This window comes from Marmota flaviventris, chromosome 13 (assembly GCF_047511675.1).
Source record: "Marmota flaviventris isolate mMarFla1 chromosome 13, mMarFla1.hap1, whole genome shotgun sequence".
In the NCBI taxonomy this organism is placed as follows: domain Eukaryota; kingdom Metazoa; phylum Chordata; class Mammalia; order Rodentia; family Sciuridae; genus Marmota; species Marmota flaviventris.
In genome coordinates, this window is record NC_092510.1 from 27436367 (window position 1) to 27464348 (window position 27982).

Sequence of the window (27982 nt, forward strand, 5' to 3'; positions counted from 1 at the left end):
TTTTAACAGTCATGTGTCAATAACAAGGATGAATTCTGAGAAATCAGTTGTTATGTAGTTTCATCCTCATGTGAACATCAGAGAATGTATGTACATAAACCTAGACTGTATGCAGCTTGTGACATACCCAGGTTATACACCTGCTCCTAGGCTACACACCTGTACAGCATGTTGCTATATTTAATACTAAAGGCAGCTGCAATACAATATCAATTACTTATGTATCTAAACATATTAAATACATAAAAGTAACAGTAAAAATACCAGGCACTGGGGACCATCATCATTTATGGTGGTTGTTCGCCAAGTGGTTATTTTGCAACACAAGACTGTACATATGAAAGGTTGAGAATCACTGGCCATGACCTGGTTCTCAAATTTGCCGGCACAATATAGAGTTTCCTGAGGAACTTCAAAGAAAAATTTGGTGCCTGGGTCTAACTTAATGGGTGCTAAATGTGGCTTGAGCATGGGATTTTTTTTTTCCCCCAAGTTCCCTAGGTGAATCTAATGTGCTGTGAAGGGTGGAAGTCACTCAGAATCAGAGGTTAGCATCTTTGACAACATATTGGAATCCCCGGGGGAGCTTTTAAAACCATGGTCTTGGGCCCCACACTAGAGAGTTGCTTTACTGGGTTCAGGTGGGGCTTTCTTTTTCAAGTTCCCCAGGGATCCTAAAGCACAGCCAAATTTGAGCAATACTCTTTGTAATAAAATTTATCTGAGCACAAAATTCCCAACCTCCACAGGCCATGGCACTCCCAAGTTAGGTCCCTATCTTAACTGGCATGGACAGCAGTACCAGATGCTTGGAGTTGTTCTGGGGTTGCCTGGGATTATGTCTGCCCTTCACTTCCCCCAGGAGGCACTTGTTCAAGGCAGCTATAGCCGACTCAGCCAAGTCAGGCACTCTGTCCCCTGCTGGTTGGTTCCAGTTCCATTAGCTAGATCTGCCCAAGTGATAACATTTCCAGCCATTTCTTTGTGAGGTGAGGGGGCATTTTCTGTGGGATGCTAATGTCCTCCTCATTTTCTTTTCTCCTGAACTTGTGCAAGCCTTCTTAACCTCTTAGAAAAAAATGTCTCTGTTTCCAGGACATGAAAGTAAATCAATAAAGAACTGTGTCCAGGATTAGGTAATAACTATGAACAAATCATATCTTGTATTTCTTGAGAGCAGACTCTCTCTGAGGAGCACTACTACATTAGCTAATTAGTGGAGGGCTTAACCCATTTACTTGTGTCATTGTGCAAATAGAAATACTGGCTGCAGCCCAGCTCCACTTTTTTTTTTTTTCCTTTTTAAAGCAGGCATCCACTTAGCAATATATAAAAAAATTATCTCCATATTTGTCTTGGGAATAATTTGTGATGTTTCCCAGTAAAACAAAGATTAGACAGGGGCACAAGGGGCTAGTAACTCAGCCTGATGTGCTTAGAAACTAAACATTTTCCCCTAAGAATCACAAGGTATTTGGAGAAAAAATTTAAGTGGTTGCCATGCCAGACCTTTCCTGTCTGGTTGTAGATATCCACTTACTATGTTGAAAGAATTTTTTTTTTTATTTCCTTGGATGTTATTATTAATAAAATCATAAGAAATTTTAAAGAAGCTTTAGAAACAGGTGAGGGGTTACCTGTCTATTAATATGTTCCAGATCTTAATGCCTCCAAATGCACTGAATGGGAGAATGAGCCCTGGTGTCTGGGAGTTGTAGGGAAGTAAGAGTTAAAGCATGTCCCTCTGGAGGTCATGCGTGGAGCTTGGATGTTTTTCCTTCGGGCCACCTCTCTCTCTAAACAGAGGTTCTTGTTTCTTTCATCTTAGAAATACTTCTAAGAATGCTATCTAAAAAATTATTGTCATCAGATATATTTGTATGTGCACTGTGTGCTCTCCACAAATTTAGAGCATTTAACATATTCTTGCTAATGACTAATGTGTAGAAATTATTACTGTTTTTTTGTATATAGTCTTCACCAGATTCCTATATTACATGGGCTTGGTAAAGGGACTTAAATTTTCTGAACAATATTCTCATTATTATTATTATTATTATTATTTTAGAGAGAGGGAGGGAGGGAGGGAGGGAGAGAGACTTTTTTTAATATTTATTTTTTAGTTTTCAGTGGACACAACATCTTTATTTTATTTTTATGTGGTACTGAGGATCGAACCCAGCGCCCCACGCATGCCAGGCAAGCATGCTGCCGCTTGAGCCACATCCCCAGCCCCTCATCTTTTAAATGGGGGCACTGTTCTGCTTGTAGAGCATGGCAGAGGACAGGTGCTAAGCTGCACTGGTTCCCTTCTTGGCCAGCATCTAGCATTCCTAGGGGCATGATGTTGCTGGAAAAACCTTCCTTCCTCCTATGTCACGTGACTCTCGAGGAACAATCTGGAAGCCCATATCCAGCTAAGTGGCTGTCTCAGGTATAAAAGCTGGTACTTCTCCACTTGTTAATCCCAACAATTATACAACATGGAAAATTTTTGCCAAATATAGACATAAACCTTCCTGTTCTAAGTTGCACAAAAGTTTTTATTTCCTTACATGTTAGTTTTGGTCTAGAGAAGATCTGGGGTGCTCCAGAGAGAAGGGTTAAATAGAAGCACAGGATATAGTACCCTGTGGGCCCGTGTGCTCACCAACTTCAATAAGAGCAGGAACCCAGAGCCTGCAGCAGGGTGCCTTAGCCACTTGGCATGTTGTTTCCAAAATATTGCTTTTTTTTTTTTTCCCAGTTTATCCTAAGTCACTTCTTTCTCACTTAGAATCGCATGGAAGAGAGCAAAGCCTTGTTTAAAACCATCATCACCTACCCCTGGTTTTTGAATTCATCTGTGATTTTGTTTTTAAACAAGAAGGATCTTTTGGAAGAGAAAATCATGTACTCTCATCTAATTAGCTATTTCCCAGAATACACAGGTAAGTGTTCATCTTGGGGATGATGCTTCTGTGTTGATCGTCATCCTCCCAGGCATCAATTCTGAATTCTCAGCATAGCTTACAGGGGTTATCCTGAATCTGCCCAAAACAGCCTCTCTGGCCTCCTCACCTTTGAAAGGAAGCTCTCATTGGACTCTTGTGTGTCTCCCCCTTAGCACCTCCACACAGGCCACTCCCAGTGCCTGGAATACACTTTTAACAACTCCTTTTGCTGGCTCCTCTTGGCTCTCCAGGACCCAGTTCATGCTTCTCTACTGGGAAGCCTTTCTGACCTTTCCTTGAACAAGCAAGGGCTTGCATAAGTGTGCCACCTCCTTGGTGTTACACTGGCTCCTCTTGCTCCTTTGGCTGTCATCTGGTTGTGTAGCATTGTCCCCTCACTTGCTCAGCTCTCTCCCTACTCAGCTACTTAATTTATCTTTGCCCAGTCAGAACCAGTCAGAGCAGCTGGTGCTTCATAGGTTAGGGGGTGGCATCCCCTTTCCCAGACACAGGCGATCAGCCCTTTATGTATACACGTATTCAAAGCAGGAGAGTTTTTTGCCCTGTTGTGAATTATTCCTATAATTCTCAGATATTACTGTTTGACACTGAGGGTTGGTGTCTCATCACTCTTTTTTCCTTTTATTAGCCACACTGGTTGTTAAATATAGAGCCCTCAAGCTTTCTAGCCTCTAATTTTGAATTCCTTTGCTCTTTCCTCTAGTCTACATCTGTGAAAGATAATAAGAATTATCTTTGTTCAAAAGTGGTCCAAATCAAAAAACTAAATTGGGCCACTATTTTATACAAATGATCTTAAAGTACAATTTTTAGATAACAGTGAACACTGTGCAATGCTATTATATGCACTCATAATGACATAATAAAAATAATGCTCCAGGTAAACTGTTCCCTAGGAATAAAGTAAGATAGATCAAAGAAGGACCCCAAATAAGAACAAGAGTATATTCAAAGTGGTTCTTGGAAGATTAGTGGAGTAGAAAGGGGAATGAAGGGAGACATAGGATAGGGAAAGACAGTAGAATGAATCTGACCTAACTTTCCTATATACATATATGAATGTACTACAGTGAATCTTACCATCATATACATCCACAGAAACAAACAAAAAAGCTCAGCACAGTGGTGCACACCTGTAATCTCAGTGGCTCAGGAGCCTGAGGCAGGAGAATTGCAAGTTCAAAGACAGCCTCAGCAATTTAGTGAGGCCCTAAGAAACTTAATGAGACTCTGTCTCAAAATAAAAAGGGCTGGGGATATGGCTCAGTGGTTAAGCGCCCCTGGGTTCAATCCTCTAATACAAAACAAAACCAAAAACAATCCCCAAAAACAGCAACAAAAAATGCCATAAAACTGCAAGTAAATAGCAGAAAGATCAGTAGAGTAGAGGGAAGGGAATGGGGTAGGGGGGTGAGGTGGGGAGTGGGTGGGCAGAGAGAAAGGAAAAGGGGAAGTACTGGGGACTAAATTATGAATTAGAACAAATTATGTCAAAATGAATCCTAATGTTATATATAACTAAAAAGAACCAATTTTTAAAAAAAAGTTCTTGGTTCTTGGGAGGATGTGGTAGTAAGTCTATATATTTTTCTTCTTCTAATTGCACTTGTGAATAGGACCAAAACAGGATGTGAAAGCTGCCAGAGACTTTATTCTGAAGCTTTATCAAGACCAGAATCCTGACAAAGAAAAAGTCATCTATTCCCACTTCACATGTGCTACAGATACAGAGAATATCCGTTTTGTGTTTGCTGCTGTCAAAGACACAATTCTGCAACTAAACCTAAGGGAATTCAACTTGGTTTAAAAGCTACTGCCCATTTCTTCCTCACAACAAAAAACAGGATTTGCAGGCTCCTTCTGTTTAATTTGCAAATGCTTCTGATATCCCCTGGACCAAGACCCTGTGCCAGGCACCAAGAACATTCTGTAGACAACAGGGACAGAGATGGGTAATAGAATTTGAAAGGTGTTTGAGTTTATCAAACCTCTCAAAAGAGTCTTTTTTCCCAGATTGTTTTTGTAGTTCTTTTCTTGCCTCCTGGCTCTAACATTTCGTGTAATTTTTGAATTTGGTATTTTATAGAATTTTAAATGGCCACTGTGATTTACTGTTTCTTTCAAAAATTAAGTTTCAAGATGTTTAATGATAGACATTAAAAATCACATACAAGGGCTGGGGTAGTGGCTCAGCGGTAGAGTGCTCGCCTAATGAATGAGAGGCCCTGGGTTCGATCCTCAGCACCACATATAAATAAATAAAATAAAGGTATTAAAAAATATCACATACAGAGGGGCCTGTTAATAGATTATGTCTTCAGACCTCTAGGATTAATTTGGGTGACCTTTTAAAAAAACAAGTGTTAATGGGTTTGATGCTTTTTATTAAATCTTGTAATTTAGAGTAATTTCTAATTTTGAGTGTTTTTCTCTCCTTATGCTGGAATTATGATTCCTTTAACAACATGTCACCAAAGATTTTCTCTTTTTAAAAAAAGATGATTCTTTTTGTGTCAACTTCCTAAGTCAGATTAATGAATATATCAGTACATCTAATTTAGTTTAGTCATAACTTGGTCACCATGACACTAAAGTTGACATTTGAAAAATGGATTCCAGACAGTATATATGCTGTATTGGTGAAAAATGTGTATATACACATGTATGTATATATATAAGATTGAGATTATATATATATATATATAATCTAATGCATATGGCCAGGTCTTATAAACTTATGAAATGGCTAAAAGTGCAATTGTTTAACAAATGTTATGTAACCCCTGCCAGAGTTCTGATGATCATCACAGATTTGCTGCTTGAACTATGTATGCTGTGCCTTTGTGAGGAGGCTAAGAATATAATATTCTGCCACTAGTACTGATTACCTTGTGTTTATTAAGAGCACACAGTTGGTTGATGGTTCTCCTAAAGAGAAAAATGATGTAGATTTAATAGTAATTCAGAAACTACTAAGTTTCTTCCTTTTGAAATTCAAAAATCTGCATTCATCATGTTATGCTGGAGTTCCCTTAGTAGCTAGCTTAGTAAAGTAGATGCAGAATTCTCTATAAGTACAGAGTGCATCAAACTAAAGGCCCACAATGGTTTTATTTGAATTTTTCATCTGAAGGTGTTCACATAAGCTCAACACTTTGGGATTTAAGGTGTGATATGTCTATTGCAAATTAATGTACAAACAGTCTCCAACTTAGGATGTCTTGACTTGATGATAATGATGTGAAAGCTGTACATTCAGTGGAAATCTTTGATTTTGATCTGATCTTAGGCCAACAATGCATGGAAGATGCAATGACAGGCAACTCCCACTCAGCCACAGGATGGGGAGAGAGGAGGACAACAGCAATTTTATCCCATAGTGCATTCTGTTGCTAGGCTATGATGAAACATAGGTTCAGTGTACTAGAGGCGACCTGCATAGACTATGATCTTATTGATTAAACAGCTAAGGAGGTGGGACATTATTATGAGTACTGGAAGGGCCAAGTCCCTTGCCCTGGGCCAGATCTAATATTTTCAACTTAGCATAGTTTACGGAAGTTGAACATACAAGGTAAACCCAGATTACATATGTTATAAAACTATGTATCAGTGTTCCCACAGCTGTCCTAAACCTTCCTTTTAGCCACTTATTGGATGGTAAAGTTCTCATTTCTGTTGGAACAATTCTAAGTGTGAAGCTATTAGGGCATCCATGCTGGAAAAGACTGATATTTTTCTACCATAGCAACATTAAGCCTTCAAAACTAATCCTTAAGAGATAAAGAACTTGATACACATATTAAAATTTATAGAACTTGATACACATATTAAAATTTATCTGAAACAATAAAGGTCCAGGAACAGTCAAGACAATTTTGCACAAGAGAACAAAGAGATGTGGAATAGTTCAAAATATTTAGAAACAAATAAAAAGACAGTCTTTATTCCCTGCAACAAGCAGTGGGCTAAAGGTTATGAACTGGGTACCACTGGACAATTAACATGAAAAGGGCTCAAAAGACTCAGTAATTAAGGAAATTAAACAATGTGGAATTTTGTTTTTTACTTCAAGTATTTTCTAGTATTTAGTTCAAGTTATTGTTAATTAATCTCCGGCTGACAATTAAAAGCATATAAGAAAACAATGGTTTTCAATTACTAGTACAGTAGGGCTGTGGAATAAATCAAAGGATGGTAACAAAATATTTTCTTAAGTCATGGAAAGGCTGAACTCTCACCGATGGTAAGGTGAATTACTCACCTCTGCCAATATTGATTCTACTCATAGAAAATTCTCCCTTAGCCCTTCTTTCAAAGCATATTAATAACTTACTGAGAAAATTATACACCTGAAGTTTTCTAAAGGTTGAGAGGCACAGTGCTGGTGGCTGAGAGTTCACCAGGTACAACTATTCAAGCCTTTTTGGTGAATAGTGATCATGCTGGACTGGAATGCTTTCTGCTTTTACTGAAAAATCATGCTTGTTCTCTTGGGGGACCTTTATTTAGGACTCACAGAAGGTAGAATTCAGATAGGCAAGGAAAGGCTACTGATAGTTTCTAGTTCTAGTCAATAATTAAAAACCAAAGTACACTAAAGAATTAGAAGGTGTTATTGTACTCAGTTTATTTGAAAAAGATACACATGGTTAAACTGGGCACTCATCTTTATCATGCAATCAATCCAAATCTACCAGTACCAAGAAAATACTGTTCAGAGAGAAGTCATTAGTGAGGATGGCCAACCCAATTAGGGGAGCAAAAACAAAAAGACTAAGGTCGGTTTCAAGACTATGAATTTCACTGTAAATATTGAGGTTTATAGATTGTCTTATCAAAATAAACTAAAGCAGAGGTTGTGTAACAGACAACTGGGCTGAGCCCACTTATAAAAGGAACAAGAAACATTTCAGTGATGCAGGAACTATCATAACCAATAGCAACCAAAGAATAAGCATTACAAAGATGTGAGATTATTTGGTCAATATACAGAGTAGCAAGAAAAAGTATTTTTAAAGTGTACCTTCCCTGAAAACTTCATTATTAAGTTTAATACAGTTACATAAAGAGATGATAATAACTTTAAGAAGTTTACAAAAACCTATCTTACCTTGTAACAAGTCCTAGATATAATTTCTAATAGTTTGTGGGTTACATGAGTATAATCATTGATATTGACAATATTTCAATGTAACCTATACGATATTGTTATTTGAATGTTTTTCAGTGCAAGAATTGGGAACTTTTTGGTAACCAAAAACTGGAGGTATCATGGCATAACAAGAAATGTTGACGTTTTAAACATGTTCTCCTTTAAGTAAACTTCTAATTATTACACACTTTATTATACCAGACTCACAGGATTTCTTGTTACAAGAATGTCATAAAAGGAACACGTCATTAATATATCAGCAATATGAAATGAATCGTATTCATGACAGAGATTTTCAATCAAAGCAGTTTGATACCTATCACAGTAGGTGATAAACTATTTTACAAATTAATTTACATTTGTATACAGTAATAAAATTTAAAAAATATATCTACCTATAAAATTTGAAATTGTATTTCTTGCATAGCTCTTTGGGTAACCAAAATTATGTGTATTTTTAAAAGCCATATGCTTTTTAAAAAAACTAGAACTAAGCCATAATTTTAAAGTGGCATGGGCCAATTTATTTTACAAAAGAGGAAATAAAGTAGAAAAGTTTCAATTAGATGCAAATGAGATTCGTAATACAGCAGGATGCAGCAAGGTGCTAGCCTTGCTTACAGCACAGTTCTAAAACAAACAGCACTTTAACCAAATAAAAGTGTGGGGGCGGGGTGGGGATTAAGAGTTGTACTAATGGGTATACTGGCCATTATAACTAAAAATACAGATCATAAGAATCATGAAATTTTAGCCAGCTAGCACTACCTTTACTGGGTTAGCATAAACCATAAGATGCAACTTCAAAAGGATGTTTAAAGGATTAGGCAAAGGTAAAATGGGTTCCTTTATAGAGTAAAGGAGCTATTTGTGATACTGCATAGCACCAAAGGATATCAGGTTGACTAAGTTGTGCGTTGAGTCTGGTATAAGGAATGCAAGTTGTCTACACTTTCTTAAAGAAATGGGAAAATCCATTATTTAAAAAAATTTTGTAAGTTGTAAAATGCTATGCTAAAGACTCCTTATCAGTGATCTTTTAATATTCTTACTGCTCCTTTAGTTAAAATGAGTGATATTTGGACAGTACCCCCCAGCAAATGAATATTTTGGGCCTACAAGAAAGTGACATATATATTCCCCATTTTTATGGGCTTTTGCCACCTGTTATGGTAAATCAGCCAGAAGGTAGATGGAACAAATTCAACTTACTCAAAAGGAAAACTTTTGTCCCCAATTATAGTAAAATGCTTAGTGATTAGGAGGTTGAAATATACCTAAGTAAAAGATAGCCATGGTCTTTGGGTGCCATTTGTAGATCTAATTTTTTCATGCATTTTTTTCTGGTCTCACTGAATCACAGTGAGAGTCACATGCTAGCAAAGAAAAACGTTTTATAAGCCTAAGTGAGAACTATCCTATCTTCTCATTCTAAGGATAGTGCTTACAATCTGAAGGGCTCTTGAGTTGTGGATCTACACTATACTTTATCTAATTGTGTAATAGGCATTACACAATCTAGACTGTTCAAACTTTTTAAAAAAAACTACAGTTGGCAATCGGAGCTCACACCTGATATTGTGACCTAGTACATACAGTATGTAGAAGATTTAACCGAAATGGTATTTCAGGAAACAGAAATCTCCCAAGACACTGCTAACATTAGGAAAGAAGCAACATATATATGCCCTCCCTTTAAAAGGGAAGCCATTGGAGAAGTATACACTGTAATTCAGGGAAGAAGATTCTGGACTCTGTTACGTGAACAAACATAATACTACTGTAAATTGTAAAGTATTATGCTAAATACTCCCTTTTTAGTGATCTATTAATGTTCTTCTTATTCTTTTTTTGTTCAGATGAACATAATCTTATAAAACAACTGATAAACTACAGATAGAGGAAGTGATGTGTAGATGAAGGAAGAGATTTTTCTAGGTTCTCATTAGAAGGAAAACAGGAGATATAGGCACATTGGCTTTACAATGTATACTAGTTACAAGATCCATTCCTCCTGTTTGCCAGAGGATACCAGAAGAATTTCTATGCTTACTATTTTACCCTTTTTCTTCACCATAGAATACCTACAGAATTAAGGGGTCTATACCTTTTCTGAATGCTGAAACTGGAGCAATGAGTTTTTGGACTAATGGCATTAAACAGAACTCCAGTAAAGCAACGTTCCAAATGGAGACAATCTAAATCAAGCTTTCAGACTACCTCTACTTTTTAATTTGGATATATGCAAAACTGGAGGAGCTCAGCAACAGTGAATATAAGTACATTACTTTGAACAAAGATCACCATGGGGACACACACCACCATGTGGTTTAAAATTTGTCATCTTCTTTCTATTCAATTTATCTTTGGCAAAGGAAAAAGCATTTTGGGTGAAACTACTGATAATAAACAATGAGTTTTTGTAATCAGAGAAATCAATAGTATTTAGTAGGATCTGGTCAGCAAGAAATACAATTACTATCTTGCAAGCTGTTTATTTCAGCTTTTACAACAATGCAAGGGTTTGAAAAGCCTGAGGAGAATTTCACAACCATTGACTATATAGAGTCTTCAGTTTCAAAAACAGTTGATAATAATTTGATGGCACAAACAACATGCATCAAATACTCTATATTATTCAATAACAATTTAATTAAGATACTACACTATTCTGTTCATAATTCACAATCACATATTTATCCTCCTTCACTTGAAATAGTCCATGAATATTAAGGTGCAAAGATCTTGGACAAAAACCAAGAAAAAAACATCCCTCAGCCTCTGCCCCCTGGCCCTTTTTAAACTAAAGAAGTAATTTTTACTTGAATAATTAGAGAAAGCAAACAAGAAATTCTTAATCTATGGCCAAAAGATAACTAGGTTAGATTTTAGGGTACATTGTATCCAAGATTTGGAAATTTTATTGTTACCAGTGAATAGAAAATAGGTATATTTAAGGCTTTAGGAATTTTCCTTTGAGATCTGTCTCTTAAAAACATTATCTGGGTAAATCAAGTAGCTATCAAGGAGTTGATTTGAAGTTTCCTAAGGCTCTAGTCTGGGAGAGACTTTCCTTTTCTGGGTATGATATTAATTTCTTCAAGCCTTTCTTAAAATGAGGCTTGAAGGGATATTATTTAATCTATGTTCAATCTCAAGAGACTGTTTTTCATGATCATGCTATGCAGTTTAAGTATAATTTAAACCTATGCTTTAAAAAAGAAGTGAAATAATGCCAAAATATTAATTTGTAAAAAGAAATGACTTTATGATTCTGAAGAAATCACCACCACAGTTCTCTTGATTCCACTAAAGCAATATCTGATTTGATAATATATCCATCACTCCATGAGTTTGAGGTAAACGTGATTGAAATTTAAAATGTAAACTAAAGGCTTCACCCCATGTGAAGACCAGCTACAGGCAACTTCTCTACCACAACAGAGAATAACCTGGAGCAAATATTTCTTGATTCATGGTAGAAAATTGAATGGTTCTCTGAAGAGATGAATTTTAATCACATAGATGTTTTACCTGATTTTTAAAAATCATCTAGAATACAGTATACTCAAAATCACTCCTAGAACACGCTTCCCCAACAGGTGTTAGGAAGTAACAGTATGGATGCTGTAGTAATGGATTGCTGTGTCTTCAGGCAGGGTTATCCCTCAGAGGCTTGGAGAAGGTTCTCTTGCTTCTTCTAGCTTTGTGAGGATCCACTGTTGTGGAGGAAACAACATTTACTTATTTCAATGAACTTACAATGACACAAAATGTTAATAGATGGAAACCTAGAAGTCAGCTTTCCAGTTTAGTTAAGCATACATTGATAGCAGATACACAACATTCATACTGCAGAAGTGATCACTCAAATAGCTCATATGATTCAGGGACAATGTTACTGCATTTAACAGTAGGAATAATGTTTTTCCAAGGTCTCTGCACTTGGAAGTTCATCCTCACAATAAGAAAAGTAAAATCAACCATCCTGAGGGATAAGGGTAATTTGGCAGTTACACTGAATAAATGACAGTCTAAAAATTATTTATGTAAAATTCCTTCCAACCTGCGTCAGTTCTTTACTGAACAGGATAATTACATACAATTCTACTGTGGGTAGTAGCATAATAATATCCTCAAGCAGTTTTGATGTTCTCTTAATGTATTTTCTATTCTGAAAGGATTTGAAATCATAAAAATGAAGTGTAATACAAACCTTTCTACCTATATTGTTCATTATTATTGGGTCAGGACAGGTGAAAGTCGTAACAGTTAATATGGGGTCACCTCGTTATAGGAGATGGCATCTGAGTAAGATCCTCTGGCCTGTGGTCTACCCACATATATACCAAATTGAACAGCTAGTCACATGCCAATCACAAGTAAGAAATCAGTTAAGAAACTATAGTGCCCATTTTTAGTATAATAGGATAAAAAACGGTGTTGAAGAAAGTAAAAGGTATATGTTCCCACATACTTCCCATAACTCCATACAGTACAGATTTGGAGGGACACATCCCACTTTGGGGAGGGAGAGAGAATTAATCCAGGCCTTAGATGTGAAACTTAGGACAAGGGCCACCATAGTGAAAATCACAACCCCTATAATGCCAAGTCAATGCCCCTGGAATGAGTGGCTGGAACTGTAAGTCAGATGAATTACTGCAATCTCACCCTCCTCCAACCTTGAGTAACAGAGCATGGAACAAGACTCTACCTGCTAGAGAGTGATACACAAGTTAGTACAGGGCTTTGCTTTAAAGCCCAGTGTCAGGCCTGCCATGGTGAGCACTAGCACATGGTAGAAATTAAAGGACCATACATAGGCCAGAACTCACAGGTGGAACCACTGGACCAGCCCCCAAATCAAGAGATGTTTGTGCCAGCAGGACAGACTCAAGTTTTGGCCTACATCATTTCCAATCTTACAGGGGCCTAAGGGCATACCTCCCTCTTCCTGAGACTCTGCAAGCCCCTGAAGCTCTAAGACTCAGGCATGACTAACATCAGCCTTGGTGGCTAAGGGACTGCATTCCCCAATAATACCACAATCTTAGGCAGCATAATGTGGTGCAACATCCCCTTTGCTGGGGTAGGACAGAGTAGTAAGCACAAGACTCTACTTTGGAATGTGGTAAAACTTAACATCAGCTAGTTGTTATGGCCCCCAACACCCCATCTGTAAATGGAGCCTCTGGAACAGTTCAGTGTCTGGAGAAGTCACATAACCTAAATCTATCAGGCTGTTTTTCCAGCTAGCAACACCTATCACTGGTTACAGTGGTCTTGGGTTACAATTCCACCTCAGCAATAGGCAGCAGTGTGGACCCTGGTCCTACCCCAGTGTTGGTGCTGGTCTAGGGCTATGGGCTCAGGGGTATAGCACTGTTTGGCAGCACTGGTGGCCTGCTCAATCCACAAATACTCAGCCCAGAGGCAGGCTGAGTCCTGCAGTACCTGACCAAAGGCTGCTAACTGTGGACAAGGCATCCAGCCCTACACTAGGCAGTGGTTTGTAGGGATGGACTGTTCTTCCTAGATATCTTCTGGTTCCTTCTGAAAAACACACCAACAGTGTATCTGGGACAAACCTGGGCTTGGATTGCCCTCTTGCACTGAAATGGTGGCAATTGGCAATAGGAGACTCCTAGCAAATCTGGTGCCATTTAGTACTGAAATAGCGGAAGTGACTGCAGACAGGCTAAGATAAGCAGCAGGTTTAGAATTTCTGGAAAATAGACACAAAGGCAGACTAAGGAAAACTGGGATAAATATCTAATTCTTCAATGTCTTGATGACATCACATGCCAAGCATAAAGAGCTGTCAGGAAATCATGACCTCACCGAATTAGGTGAGAAAATATGAAGAAACATTTCAGTTCTCTAACAGAGAAATTCAACCAGGAGATGAAAGCTATTAAAAATCAAATTCTTAAGCTGAAAAGTATACTAATTTTAAAATGAAAAATGTGATAGAAGACATCAATTGTAGGACAGCTCACACAGAAAAATTAGTGAGCGTGAAGAGACACTATCTGAAAGTATACAGTTGGAGAAGGAAAAAGAAAAAAAGGAAAAGGAACAAAAATACTTAAGGAAATTTTGAGATTGTATTAAAAAATATTCATGTTACTTGGGATCAAGAAGGACTGGACAATGCCAAAGAAGTAGAAACATGTTAAAAAAAAAATAGAAAACTTCCCAAACCTAGAGAAAGATAGAAATATATAGGCACAGGAAGGTCAAAAATCACCAAATTTAATTAAACCAAATTTATACCAAGATATTTTATAATCAGGCTGTCAAAAAAAAAAGAAGATTCTCAAGTCTGCAAGAAAAAGAAACAGCACAAAAGGTATACCAATTTGCCTAACAACAGACTTCACAGCAGAAACTTTACCAGCAGGAGAGTGATATGAGATTATCACAGTACTGAAAGACAAAAATTGAATCAAGGATACTGTATGCAGCAAAGCTATCCTTTACAAATGCAGAGAGTAATACAATCCCAGACAAACAAAAGCTGAGAAAATCTATCTCTATCAGGTCTATTCTATAGGAAATGTTGAAGAACGTTCTTCAAACTGAGAGAGATATTAATAAGAATATTGGACTGCATAAGCATGCAAACAAATTCAGAATGCTTTAATATTGCAATCATGGATCATTCATATGTTTAGTGTGAAGACTAAAAACAAAACAATTAAAATAATAACTATTTTAACCTATTAAGAGGCAACATAGAAAGATATAAAATGGATATACAAAATTCAAAATGCAGGGAACAATGAAGGACACTTGTAGAATTTTCTTATTAGTATATTTTCTCTTGTCCTTTCTGTTCTTATCTTTACAATCATTAAGTTGCTATCATTTCAAAATAGCTTTTTCATAAACCAAAAGATAGTTTTGTAAGCCTCATGGTAACCACAATACAAAAATCTATAATGGACAAACCAAAATAATAAGGAATCAAAACATGACTCGAGTAAATCACTTAACCATAAAGGAAGACTGCAAGAAAGGAAAAAAGAAGGGAATTATAACAAAACTAGAAAGAAAGTTTTCATAATAAGACCTTTTCAATAATTTCCTTGAATGATGAATGAATTAAATTCTCCAATTAAAAGACACAGAGTGAGTGAGTGGATTGAAAAAAATAAGGCCCAACAAATATGTTGCTAATAAGCAACTCACTTCATCTCTAAGGACACACACACTGAAAAAGAAGGGCTAGAATAAGATATTCCATACAAATTGAATCTAAAAGAAAGCAGGAATAGCCACACTTGTATTAGACAAAATATACCTTCAATCAAAGAGACAAGGAAGGTTATTATATAATTATAAAGGAAGAGGAGGAAATAACAATTCTAAACACAGCACCAAAATATATAAAGCAAATATTAACAGATCTAAAGGGAGAGAAAGATTCCTGTACAATAACAATTAGAGACTTTAGCACCTCACTCTCAGCAATAGATAGACCATCAATACAGAATAATCAACAAAGAAACAGCAGAGCTAAATTGCACCGTAGACCAAATAAACCTAACTGACATCTACAGGACATTCCATCCAACAGCTGCTGAATACACATTTTTTCTCATTAGCACACAGAACATTCTCCAGGAGAGATCATACACTAGACCAAAAAACACATCACAACAAATTAAAAAAGAAAACCCTGAAATCTTATTGAGTATCTTTTCTAACCGCAATGCAAAGAAATTAGTAACAAGAAAAACTCTGGCAACTATACAAACACATGGAAATTAAACAATTTATTCCTGAACAATCAATGGATTAAGGAAGAAATCACCTACAGGATATAGCAAAAGCAGTACTAAGAAGGAAGGGTATAGCAGCCAATGCCCACATCACAAAAAAGAGGTAAACAACCTATCACTGCATCTCAAGGAAGTAGGTAAAACAAGAGCAAATCAAACCCCAAATAAATGAAAGGAAGTAAAGACCAGAGTAGAAATAAATGAATGAAATAGATACTAATAAAAATACAACAAAGGGCTGGTTCTCTGAAAAAGATAAACAAAATACACAAGCCTTTAACTATAAGAAGAGAAGGCTCAAAGTAGGGGAGGCATAACAAATTCAGACACCACAGAAATGGACACATTCCTAGACACAAACAACTTACCAAGACTGAACCATGAAGAAATAGGAATCCCAAGTGATTATTAACAAGTAACCAGAATGTAATCAGTAATAAAAAGGCTCCTATCAATGAAAAGCCCAGAACCAGATGAATTCTACCAAACATTCAAAAAGGTAATAACAATTTTCCTTAACTATTAAGTCCCAAGTTTGTAAATTTGTGAATATTTCAACAAAATTAATAAAGGTGCATTAAAATCAGTTGGAAACCATAATTTAAAGCTTACATATCATATTTATGTATTTTTTTTCAAATGCTCTAAGTATTTACCTATTACTTTTCCTCCAGAGAATAGACCTCTAAAAACAATTATTTCAAAGTTACCATAACTCAATTTGACTTTTTGTAGGTGTTCCACATCTGGGACAATGGGACAAAATGGGTTAAATTATTCCAGGAAGAGGAAGGAACACACAAACACATTCCATGAAACCACCATTACTCAAATAATAAAACCACATGAGGAACACAATAACTAACACACACACACACACACACACACAAATCAAGGAGGAAATCCTTGATGTGCATAGATGCAAAAATGAAGAAAACATTATCAAAATTAAATGAATAGCACATTAAAAGACAATTACCATGAATAGTGGGATTCAACCCAGGGATGTAATGATGGTACAATACATGAAAATCAATAAACATGGTATACTGTATCAACAGAATGAAGGATAAAAAATAATAGTAAGGGACTAATAATAATAATAATCCTAGTAAGGGAATTTGATAAAATGCAAAATTCCTTCATGATAAAAATACAGAATGAATTAGGCATAGAAGTTACTTATCTCAACATAATAAGGGCCATTTATAATAAGCCAGCAGTTAATATTATACTGAATGGGGAAAAGCTGACAGCTAAAATAGGGAACAAAACAAAGATGCCTACTTTTAGCAACTTTTATGAAGCATAGTTCTGGAAGTCCCAGCCAGAGCAATAGGGCAAGAGAAATAAATAAAGGGAAACCAAATTGAAAAGGTACCACATGCACCTCAGATATAGATTAATGTCCAAGATATAAAGAACTCAAAAAACTCAACATCAAAAAAAAAAAAAAAAAGCCCAATTAATAAATGGGCTAAGACTGAACAGACATTGCTGGTGGGACTGCAAATTAGTGCAACCATTATGGAAAACAGTATGGGGAGATTCCTCATAAAACTTGGAATGGAATCACCATTTGACCCAGGTATCCTAGTACTTGGTTTATACCCAAAGAACTTAAAATAGTATTCTACAGTGATGCAGCCACATCAATGTTTATAGCACCTCAGTTCACAATAGCCAGATTATAGAACCAACCTAGATGCCCTTCAACAGATGAATGGATAAAGAAAAAGTAATATATATACACAATGGAACATTACTCAGTCTTAAAGAAGAAATTATGGCATTTATGGGTGAATGGATGGGGCTGGAGAATATCATGCTAAGTGAAATAAGCCAATCCCAAAGAACCAAAGGCTGAATGTTTTCTCTGACATGTGGATGCTAATTCAAAATAAGGGAGGCACTAGGGAATACAAGTACTTTGGACTAGGAGTGAAGAGGGAGAGGATATCAGGGTAGGAATATTATGCTAAATGAAATGAGCCAAACCCACAGAACCAACGGCCAAATGTTTTCTCTGATATGTGGATGCTAATTCACACTAAGGGGTGGGTGTGGGTGGGTGGAGAATAGTGGTATTTTGGACTAAATAGAGGGGAGTGAAGGGAGGATAGGGGGCATGGAGGTAGGTATGATAGCAGAATGAACTAGACATTATTTTCCTACATGCTAATATGACTACACAACCAGTATAATTCCACATCATGTACAAATAGAAGAATGAGAAGTTATACTCCATTTATGTATGATGTGTCAAAAATGCATTCTACTGTCATGTATAACTAATTAGAACAAATTAAAAAAAAGAAAGAAAGAAAAGTGTTGAAAAGAAAGACTGTTGGACATAGGTAATATTGAACATCAAATCTCGTCAACTATTTTGACCACCTTAGCAGAGATGTTTCCTTCAATTGTCAAGATTTCTTTTTAATTTTTTCTGAGAGAGAGAGAGAGAGAGAGAGAGAGAGAGAGAGAGAGAGAATGAATGGAAGAGAGACACTGACTTCTTGCATGCTGATGGAGTCAGGGACACAAATACATACACATATTTATTTTTCTATCTTTTTTTGCATTTTTAAAATGTAGCTATTTTTTTCTGTGCCTTGTCTTTTTGAGGGTTTGGGTTTTTTGGATTTTGTTTTGTTTTGGTTTAGTATTATTTTCATTTGTTCTGTTTCATTTCTCTTGTTCCTCTCTCTTCTCTTGCTAATGACCAAATTATATAGTTCTCAACCTCTCTTCAAATACTTTGTTTCTTCTATTTTTGCCCTCCTTCTATATAAACATCATCTGCTACACCTCTTCTGTATTCTCTCTGTTCACTTTTTTAAATTGTAAACTCTTTATAACTCCCTAACATACCTTTCCCCCTAATTAACTGTACTTTTTCCATCTTTCAAAACTTAACTGGGTTATATAACTCCTGCATTCATTACTGATACATTCATTATTGCTGTGGATGATATACTGAACACCTGCTGTTTGCTTTAAGACAGATATAGTTCATGGATATTGTTTTTACTATTGCTAAACCCACCATTACTGTTTTTTGATGGTAATTAATGTTGAAGATGTGGTAGTAGGATCTGGGTATTTACTTTAATGCTGTGTACTATATGGTTGCTACTATTGATTATTTTGACCCATTCTGTGAGGTTCTGGGAACCCACAAGAAAACTAAAAGTTCACAGGTTAGAGAGACTGCTGCTGAACTAAACTCAACCAAAAGAGAGTGCACCTTGCTCCACATATAAACTAATGACACTCAATCTTCAGCTATACTTAATACAAAGAATAGAAGAGACCAAAACTAAAACTAATGATAAGACTATGTAATTCCCACTCCATTCAAGTTGGGATGATCATAAACATACCAGACAACAAAGCACACACCTGCTGTTGAATGCCTGATCTAGTTCACAGTTTTTTTTTTGTTTGTTTGTTTTATTTTCGTTTTACTGGTACTATTGCTTAAAGGCCAACCCCATTACTCCTATTAGGTGATAAATTGCATCATGGACATCAAAGCAGATACCAGGCATTTAACATAAAGCTATAAGTTTGTTGCTGACATTAGTGCCACTCCTTGCTGCCCCCTGCCTCTAAGAGGGGCTGGAGAGAGATAAGGACATTTCAAGATCACAGTGATCCTGCACCAAGAGATACATCTCAACTGGGCAATAGTGAATCTCACTTCATACACCAACTACTCCATCTGAGCCCTGATGTTTTCCAACTCAAAGAATTGAGGAGACAAAAGCCTCAAAGCAATGACAAGGATTCAGGAGGAACAGGCAGAGAGGGACCTCTGGTCCCACCATTTGGCATGTACTCATACATCAAAAACAGAAGAAGTCCTAGAATAAATAAGATAGTTATACACAAAAGGGCAAAAATTGATGTGCAAGTCCAAGTCCAAGATCTCTAAAAACGTGAGGAAACAGGAAAATAACACCCCCTTCCACCCAAATCCATAATCCCCCAACAAAGGATCCCACAGACAGTGAGGTTGGATGAAAGCCCAGAGAGAGATTATACAAAACTGATTATTAAAATGTTCCATGCACTGAAAGAAAGCTAAGAAGGAATTAAGAGAGCAGTTACAGAAGATGAACACCATTTTAATAAAGAAATAGAAATAGTGAAAAGAAAACAGGTACAGTTCCTAGAAATGAAAGGCATAATCAAATGAAAAACTCACTTGAAGGCAACACTAACAGACTGGAATTTGTAGAGAACTTCAGAACCTCAGCCCTTGAAGACAGAACTTCAGTCATTGAAGACAGGGATTATGATCTTGAATACATAGAATTCAATAGAGAGAGAGAAAAAAATCACAGAACATAACCAGAATATTCAAGAACATTAAAACACCAAACTTGAGGATCACTGGGATAGAAGAGAACATGGAGATAGAGACTAAAGGTATAAGAACATTTTCAATGAGATAGTTACATAAAACTTTTCCCATATTAGAAATTAGATAGACATCCCATACAGGAGGCTTATAGGCAATTCAAGTGTAAAGCTGGCCACGGCATATCATAATCAAAATGCCTAACATAGAATATATGGAAAGAATATTAAAAGCTGCAAGAGAGAACCATCAGATCATATTTAGAGGCAAACCAATAAGGCTCACTTCTGATTTCTCAGTTCAGACTCTAAAATCAAGGAAGGTCTGGAACGAGATATTCTAAGCCCTAAAAGAAAACAACTGCTAGCCGAAGTTACTATATCCAGCAAAGCTCAGTTTCAAATTTGAGGGAGAAATAAAAAGTTTTTTTCATGACAAGAAAAAACTAAAAGAATTCATGAGCACCAGGCCAATACTCAAAGACACAGATAAACTGCATACATAAGAACTAAGGAAAAATTCCCAAAGCTCTCAAACAGAGAAAGTTCAACAGAAGGATAATCCACTAAATGAGAATCAAGACAGGATAAAATAGAGCAAAAAACAAAATGGTGGGAGGGGGTGTGGGGGCAGGAAAGATGGTAGAATGAGATGGACATCATTACCCTAGGTATACGTATGACTGCACATGTGGTTTGACTGCTACATTGTGAACAATCAGAGAAATTAAAAGTTGTGCTGCAATTGTGTACAATGAATCAAAATGCATTCTGCTGTCACATATACCTAATTAAAATAAATAAATTAATTAAAAATCGCAAGAAACCCCAAACATATATCCATAATGATGCTGAACGTTAACGGTGGTTTCACCTCCCCAATTAGAAGACACAAACTAGAAAAGTGCATCAAAAAACAACATTCAACTATATGCTGTTACCAAGGGACTCTTCTTATAGCAAAGACATCCACAGGCTACAGGTAAAAAAAAAAATAAAACAAATTCCATGCTTATAGACCATGAAAACAAGCAGGAATAGCTATTCTAATGTCTGACAAAGCAGATTTCAAGCAAGTATCAATCAAAGGAGGCCAAAAAAAAAAAAAAAAAAAAAAAAGGCCAATACATCCTACTAAAAGGAATAATTCAACAATGAGGTTTAACAATGGTAAACATTTATGCCTCAAATTTCAGTGCACCCAATTACATGGTAAAAATACTGCATGACATTAAATCCCCATAGACACCAACACAATAATGCAGGGTGATTTCATTACACCCTTATCATCAATAGACAGGTTATCAAAACAGAATCAATAAAGCTCTCTCCAACCTAACAGTATAAATCAAATGACATCTACAGAATATGACACCTCAAAACAGAAGAATTTACTTGTTCTCAGGTGTGCATGACACTTTTTCCAAAACAGATCATATACCAGGCCATCAAGTAAATATTAGCCAATACAAAAAGAAATCTATATAATCCTATGTACCCTATCATCTAATGGAGTGAACCCAGAAATCAACAGCAAGGAAAATAATAAAAACCACATAAACATGTGAAAATTGAATAATAATCTTGTATATGAAGAATGGATCAAAGACGAAATGAGAATAGAAATCAAGAAATTCTTAGAAAAAAATAAGATCAGAGATAAAACATATCAAAATCAATATGAAAGAAGTTTGAAGACAAAAACTTATAGCATGGAGTGCCTACATTAAAAAATTAGAGAGAAACCCAAATACATAAGCTTATACTCCTCCGTCTCAAGCCCTTAGGAAAAGAAGAACAAACTAATTCCCAAACAAGTAGAGGATAAGAAATAATTAAAATCAGAGCCAAAAATCAATGCAATTGAGAATAAGAATATAACACACAAGAGCAATGCAACGAAGAGTTGGATAAATAAGATTGATAAATCCTTAGCCAAAGTAAACAAAGTAAAGAGGTAAGAAGTTCCAAATCAACAAGTTCAAAGATGAAACAGAAGATATCACCACAAACCCTACTGAAATCCAGAGGTTTCTGTATTGATTATATATGCAAAAATCTTTAATAAAATACAATGGAAGAAAATCTTGTATAGGTACTACTCTGATAGATGATCAATATCCAAAATATACAAAGATCTCAAAAAACTTACATACACACACACATACACACACAGAACTTCAAAACAAAACAAACAACAACAACAACAACAAAACCCCCAAATAACCCAATCAACAAATAGGCAAAAGAACTAAAGAGAAACTTCTCAAAAGAAGAAACAAACTCCATTCAAAAACACATTAAAAAGATAATACACCATGATCAAGTGGGTTTCATTCCTGGGATACAAGATTGATTTGACAAATCAATAAATAATTCACCACTTAAAGAGGATTAAGGATAAGAAACACATGATCATCTCAACAGATGCAGAGAAGGCCTTTGATTAATCCTAGCATCTATTCATGTCAAAAATGCTGGAGAAGCTAGGGATCAGAGGACCTACCTCAACATTGTAAAGGGTATTTTTGACAAACCCAAAGCCAACATCAGACTGAATATAGAGAAACTAAAAAAATTTCCTCTAAGATCAGAAATAAAACAAAGCTGTTCATTCTTACCACTCCTAGTACTTGAAACATTAGCCAGGGAGATAAGGCAAAAAAAGGAAATCAAAGAGATATAAATAGGAAAAGAGGTCAAACTATCTCTGTTTGCTGACAATATGATCCTGTATCTAGAAGACCCAGAAAATGACACTAGACGAATTCTAGAGGTTATAATAATTTAGCAAAGTAGCAGGATATAAGGTCACCACCCATAAGTCATTAGGTTTCTTATACTCCAACAGCCAAATCAACGTTTCCTGAAGAAATCAGGAAAACCATTCCATTCACAATAACCTGAAAAAAATAAAATACTTGGGAATTAATCTAAGGTAAAAGAGCTCTACATTGAAAATTATAGAACACTGGAGAAAGAAATTGAAGAAGACCTGAAAAGATGAAAATACATCCATATTCTTGGGTAGGCAGAATTAATATTATCAAAATGTCCATACTACCAAAAGCAATATACAGATTCAATGCAATCCCCATCAAAATACCAATGACATTCTTCACAGGATTAAGAAAAACAATTCTTAAATTCATTTGGAAGAATAAGAGACCCAGAATAACCAAAGCCATTCTAAGCAAGAAAAAGGAAAGCAAGAGGCATCACAATACCTGTTCTGAAACTATACTATGGAGCTATATTAACAAAAACAGCATGGAGTGATGTGATTATAAACATGAAGATGAAAGGAACAGAACAGAAGACACAGATAAATCCTAAATTCCTACAGCCATCTGATATTTAAAAACTCTGATATTTAATAAAGGTACAAAAACATATTTTGGAGAAAAGGCACGCCTTTTAAACAAGTGATGCTGGAAAAATAGGACAGCTAGATGTAGAAAAATGAAACTAGACCTTTATCTCTCACCATGAATAAAACTCAAATTGAAATGGATCAAAGATTTAGAAATTAGGACTTTAGGACTTCTAGAAGAAAACACAGGGTTAATACTCCATCATATAGGTGTTGGCACAGATCTCCTTAACAAACCCCCAACATGCAAGAAATAAAACTGAGAATCAATAAGTGGGATGCCATCAAACTACAAAGCTTCTGCATAGCAAAGGAGATAATTAAGAGCATGAAAAGAGGACTTACAGAATGAACAAAAATCTTGGCTAGCTACCCCTATGATAGGTGATTAATGTCCAGAATATACTAAAAAATATTTCAAAAAACTTAATACCAAATATCAAATAACTCAATCAATAAATGGGCAAAATAAGTAAGGAGAAACTTCTCAATGGTCAAAAAATATACTTAAAAAATGTCCAACATCTCTAGCAATCAGGGAAATGCAAATCAAATCTACACCAAGACCACATCTCACTTCAGTCAGAATGGCAACAATCGAGAATATGAACAGTAATAAATGCTGACAAGGTTGTGGTGGAAAAAGAAACACTTGTACATCATTGATGGGATTGCAGATTAGTATAGTCATTCTGGAAAGCAATATGAAGGTTCCTCCCAAAACTCCTTGATATTTCTCCAAAAGATCTAAAATCAGCATACTATAACAATATTGCTATGTCATTGTTTTTAGCAGCACAATTCAAAATAGTTAAATTATGGAATCAACCCAGATGCCAGTTCATAGTTGAATAGATAAAGAAATTGTATTATGAGAGATCCAATATGGCTGTGGGCGCGGAGAGATCAAGTCTCTGACCGCTCCAGCGGCGAAGGCATAGGGAGTCGTAAATTGTCTAAATGCTGTTTGCTCAGGATCACTAGGCAATGCTGAGCTGACGTGGATCTGGGACGAACAGTCTGGGCCCCTCAGAACACACACACAACGAGCCCGGATCGGCTGCATTCAAGTTCGCCTGCTTCTCGTGACTCAGCACTAACGATCCCGCTGAAATAACTGGTCGGCCCGTCTGAACATACAGAGGTAAAAGCCAACCAAGCCTTCATAGGCAGTGGCCACAGGACTGAAACGGGGCTTGGGGAAGTCAGTCAGGACTCACCCGTTGCATTGGTCACCCGGCAAAGGGAACGAACGGTCACCATTTGCACGGGATACCACCTTGGCAGAGAACTGACTTCACGGGCGGAGGAGATAACTTCATTGAAACCAGCGCGACAGGTGTGTAATCCCCTAGCTATCTCTCTCCACACAGTGGGGAAACCTTAAGAGCCCCTCCCAGCTCTCCTGTAAGGGCCCCTCCCAGCTCTCCTGTGAGCTCCATAGCCAGACCGAGGGAATCAGGAGTGGCGTGGGATTCGCGGCGCGGAACTCCCGGCTACCGCTCCCACCAGTGCTGACCACTGAGGTCTCTTGCACCAGCTACCGGGGGCGTGGCTACTGGAGGGCAAGCAAATTCGCTGGGGGTTCTCAGCCCCAAGCTCTACAAACTTAGGGTCTGAGGGAGGCAAACAGGGAGAGTGTGCCCAGGCATTCATGAAAACAGGGCTCCCAGGAGCAGCAGACCTGGCGTGTAACCAGTATTGTGGTAAGCGTCACAGGTGAGAGGGGCCTGGCTTGAGGAAACACAAGAGAAGGCCTTAGGCACTCAGGATTGGAGACCCGCCCAGTCTGGGACAAAGAGCAGCTGCACAGTGAATGGTTCCCACCTATTGAGAGGAGAAGCTTGGCCCAATGGGCACAGCTCCACCTACTGGAAGAGAACTTAATGGAACTCTATGACTGCATTTATTATTATTATTATTTTTTTCTTTTTCTTTCATTTCCATTTTTTTTGTTGGTGTTCTTGTTCTTTAACTTTTTTTAAATGTTTTTAATTTTTTTTATTTTATTATTATTAGTATAATTTTTTAAATTTTAATTTTCATTTTTTTATTATCATTATTATTTTTTTTTAATTTTTTCTTTCTTTCTTTATTTTCTATTTTTTTCTTTCTTTTGTCTTTTCATTTCTTTTCAATTTTCTTATTCCCCCTTCCTTGAATTCTACCTGCCTACTCTCATTCTCTTTAGTGACTTCTTCCCTTCCCTTCTAATATATTTCCTCCCAAGCATCAAATAAATTTATAAGAGTAAACAGTAACACAGCAGTCAAACAGAACAAGAAGTAACATGAGCAGCATAAAAAAGCAAGGAAGAAAAGGAGTACAAACAATGAAGGACAGCCTAAATATTCAGGAGGATCTAGAGTCATCAGAAAAATGGTCATATAAAGATCAAGGAATACCTTAGACAGATGGAATGGAACCTTAAAGAGGATACAAGACAGCAAATCCAAACAGTAAAAGAACACATTGAAAGTGAATTACATAAACAGATAAAAGAAGAAGTTAAGCATCTTTATCAAGAGATAGAGATTATAAAAAAACTCAAATAATAATTCTAGAAATGAAGGAAACGATAAACCAAATTAAAAACTCAATTGAGAGTATCACTAACAGAATGGAGCAAGTAGAAGCCAGAAAGTCAGATAATGAAGACAAAATATATCATCTTGAAAAGAGTCTAGCCACCTCAGAAAGGCTGGTAAAATATCACGAGAAAAACATCCAAGAGATATGGGATAATATAAAAAACCCAAACTTACGAGTCATCGGGATAGAGGAAGGTACAGAGATTCAAACCAAGGGAATGAGTAACCTGCTGAATGAAATAATTACAGAAAACTTTCCAGATATAAAAAAGGAAACGGATATACAAATTGTAGATGCATACAGGACACCGAGCACACAAAATCACAGTAGACCAACACCAAGACACATTGTTATGAAGATATCCAATATTCAGAACAAAGAGAAAATATTAAAAGCTACAAGAGAAAGGAGGCAGATTACATTCAGGGGTAAACCAATAAGGTTAACAATGGATTTTTCATCACAGACGCTGAAAGCGAGAAGATCCAGGAACAACGTATTTCAAACACTGAAAGACAATGGATGCCAACCAAGAATTCTGTATCCAGCAAAATTAAGCTTCAGGTATGACAACGAAATAAAAATATTTCATGATAAACAAAAGCTAAAAGAATTTGCAGCCAGAAAACCAGGATTGCAAAGCATCTTGAGCAAAACACTACACAAGGAAGAAATGAAAAACAATAACCAAAACCATCAGTGGGAAGTGCCTCTGTAAAGACAGAGGGCGGGGGGAAAGCTAATCATGGAGAAACAAACTAATTAAAAAAAAAGAAGATAAATAATCAAACATGGCTGGAAGTACAAACCATTTATCAATAGTAACTCTAAACGTTAATGGCTTAAACTCTCCAATAAAGCGACATAGGCTGGTAACATGGATTAAAAAAACAAATCCAACAATATGCTGCCTCCAGGAGACACATCTGATTGGAAAAGACATACACAGGCTGAAGGTGAAAGGTTGGGAAAAAATATACCACGCACACGGTCCTCGTAAGCAAGCAGGGGTGGCCATCCTCATATCAAATAAAATCGACTTCAAGACTAAGTTAATCAAAAGGGATAAGGAAGGACATTATATACTGTTAAAAGGAACCATTCACCAGCAAGACATAACAATTATCAATATTTATGCACCAAATAATGGTGCTGCGACGTTCATAAAACAAATTCTCCTCAAGTTCAAGAATCAAATAGACCACAACACAATAATTATGGGTGACTTCAACACACCTCTCTCACCATTGGACAGATCCTCCAAACAAAAGTTGAATAAAGAAACTATAGAACTCAATATCACAATCAATAACCTAGACTTAACTGACATATATAGAATATATCAACCATCATCAAGTGGATATACTTTTTTCTCAGCAGTACATGGATCCTTCTCAAAAATAGACCATATATTATGCCATAGGGCAACCCTCAGTAAATATAAAGGGATGGAGATAATACCATGCATTTTATCTGATCATAATGGAATGAAACTGGAAATTAATGATAAAAGAATTAAGGAAAAATCCTACATCACATGAAAAATGAACAATATGTTACTGAATGATCAATGGGTTACAGAAGACATAAAGGAGGAAATCAAAAAATTCTTAGAGATAAATGAAAATACAGACACAACATATCAGAATCTATGGGACACAATGAAAGCAGTTTTAAGAGGGAAATTCATCGCCTGGAGGTCATTCCTCAAAAAAAGGAAAAACCAACAAATAAATGAGCTCACACTTCATCT

General features: G+C 36.4%; 2 protein-coding genes across 4 annotated transcripts in view; one reads left to right on the top strand and one right to left on the bottom strand.

Moving 5' to 3' along the window:
- The window catches only part of Gna14 (G protein subunit alpha 14), a 210728-nt gene extending 203243 nt beyond the window's left edge, over positions 1–7485 (top strand). Inside the window, exons 6-7 of the mRNA XM_071600553.1 lie at positions 2777–2930; positions 4571–7485. Coding sequence (XP_071456654.1) covers positions 2777–2930; positions 4571–4761 — 345 coding nt within the window. The 3' untranslated portion in view covers positions 4762–7485. The remainder of the gene's footprint in view (positions 1–2776; positions 2931–4570) is intronic.
- Positions 7486–7559: 74 nt separating this feature from the next.
- Vps13a (vacuolar protein sorting 13 homolog A) overlaps positions 7560–27982 on the bottom strand; it is a 255843-nt gene continuing 235420 nt past the window's right edge. For all 3 annotated transcript variants that reach the window (XM_071600547.1, XM_071600551.1, XM_071600552.1), the window contains one exon: positions 7560–11828. In XM_071600547.1, the coding sequence (XP_071456648.1) occupies positions 11778–11828 (51 nt within the window). In that variant the 3' untranslated portion in view covers positions 7560–11777. The remainder of the gene's footprint in view (positions 11829–27982) is intronic.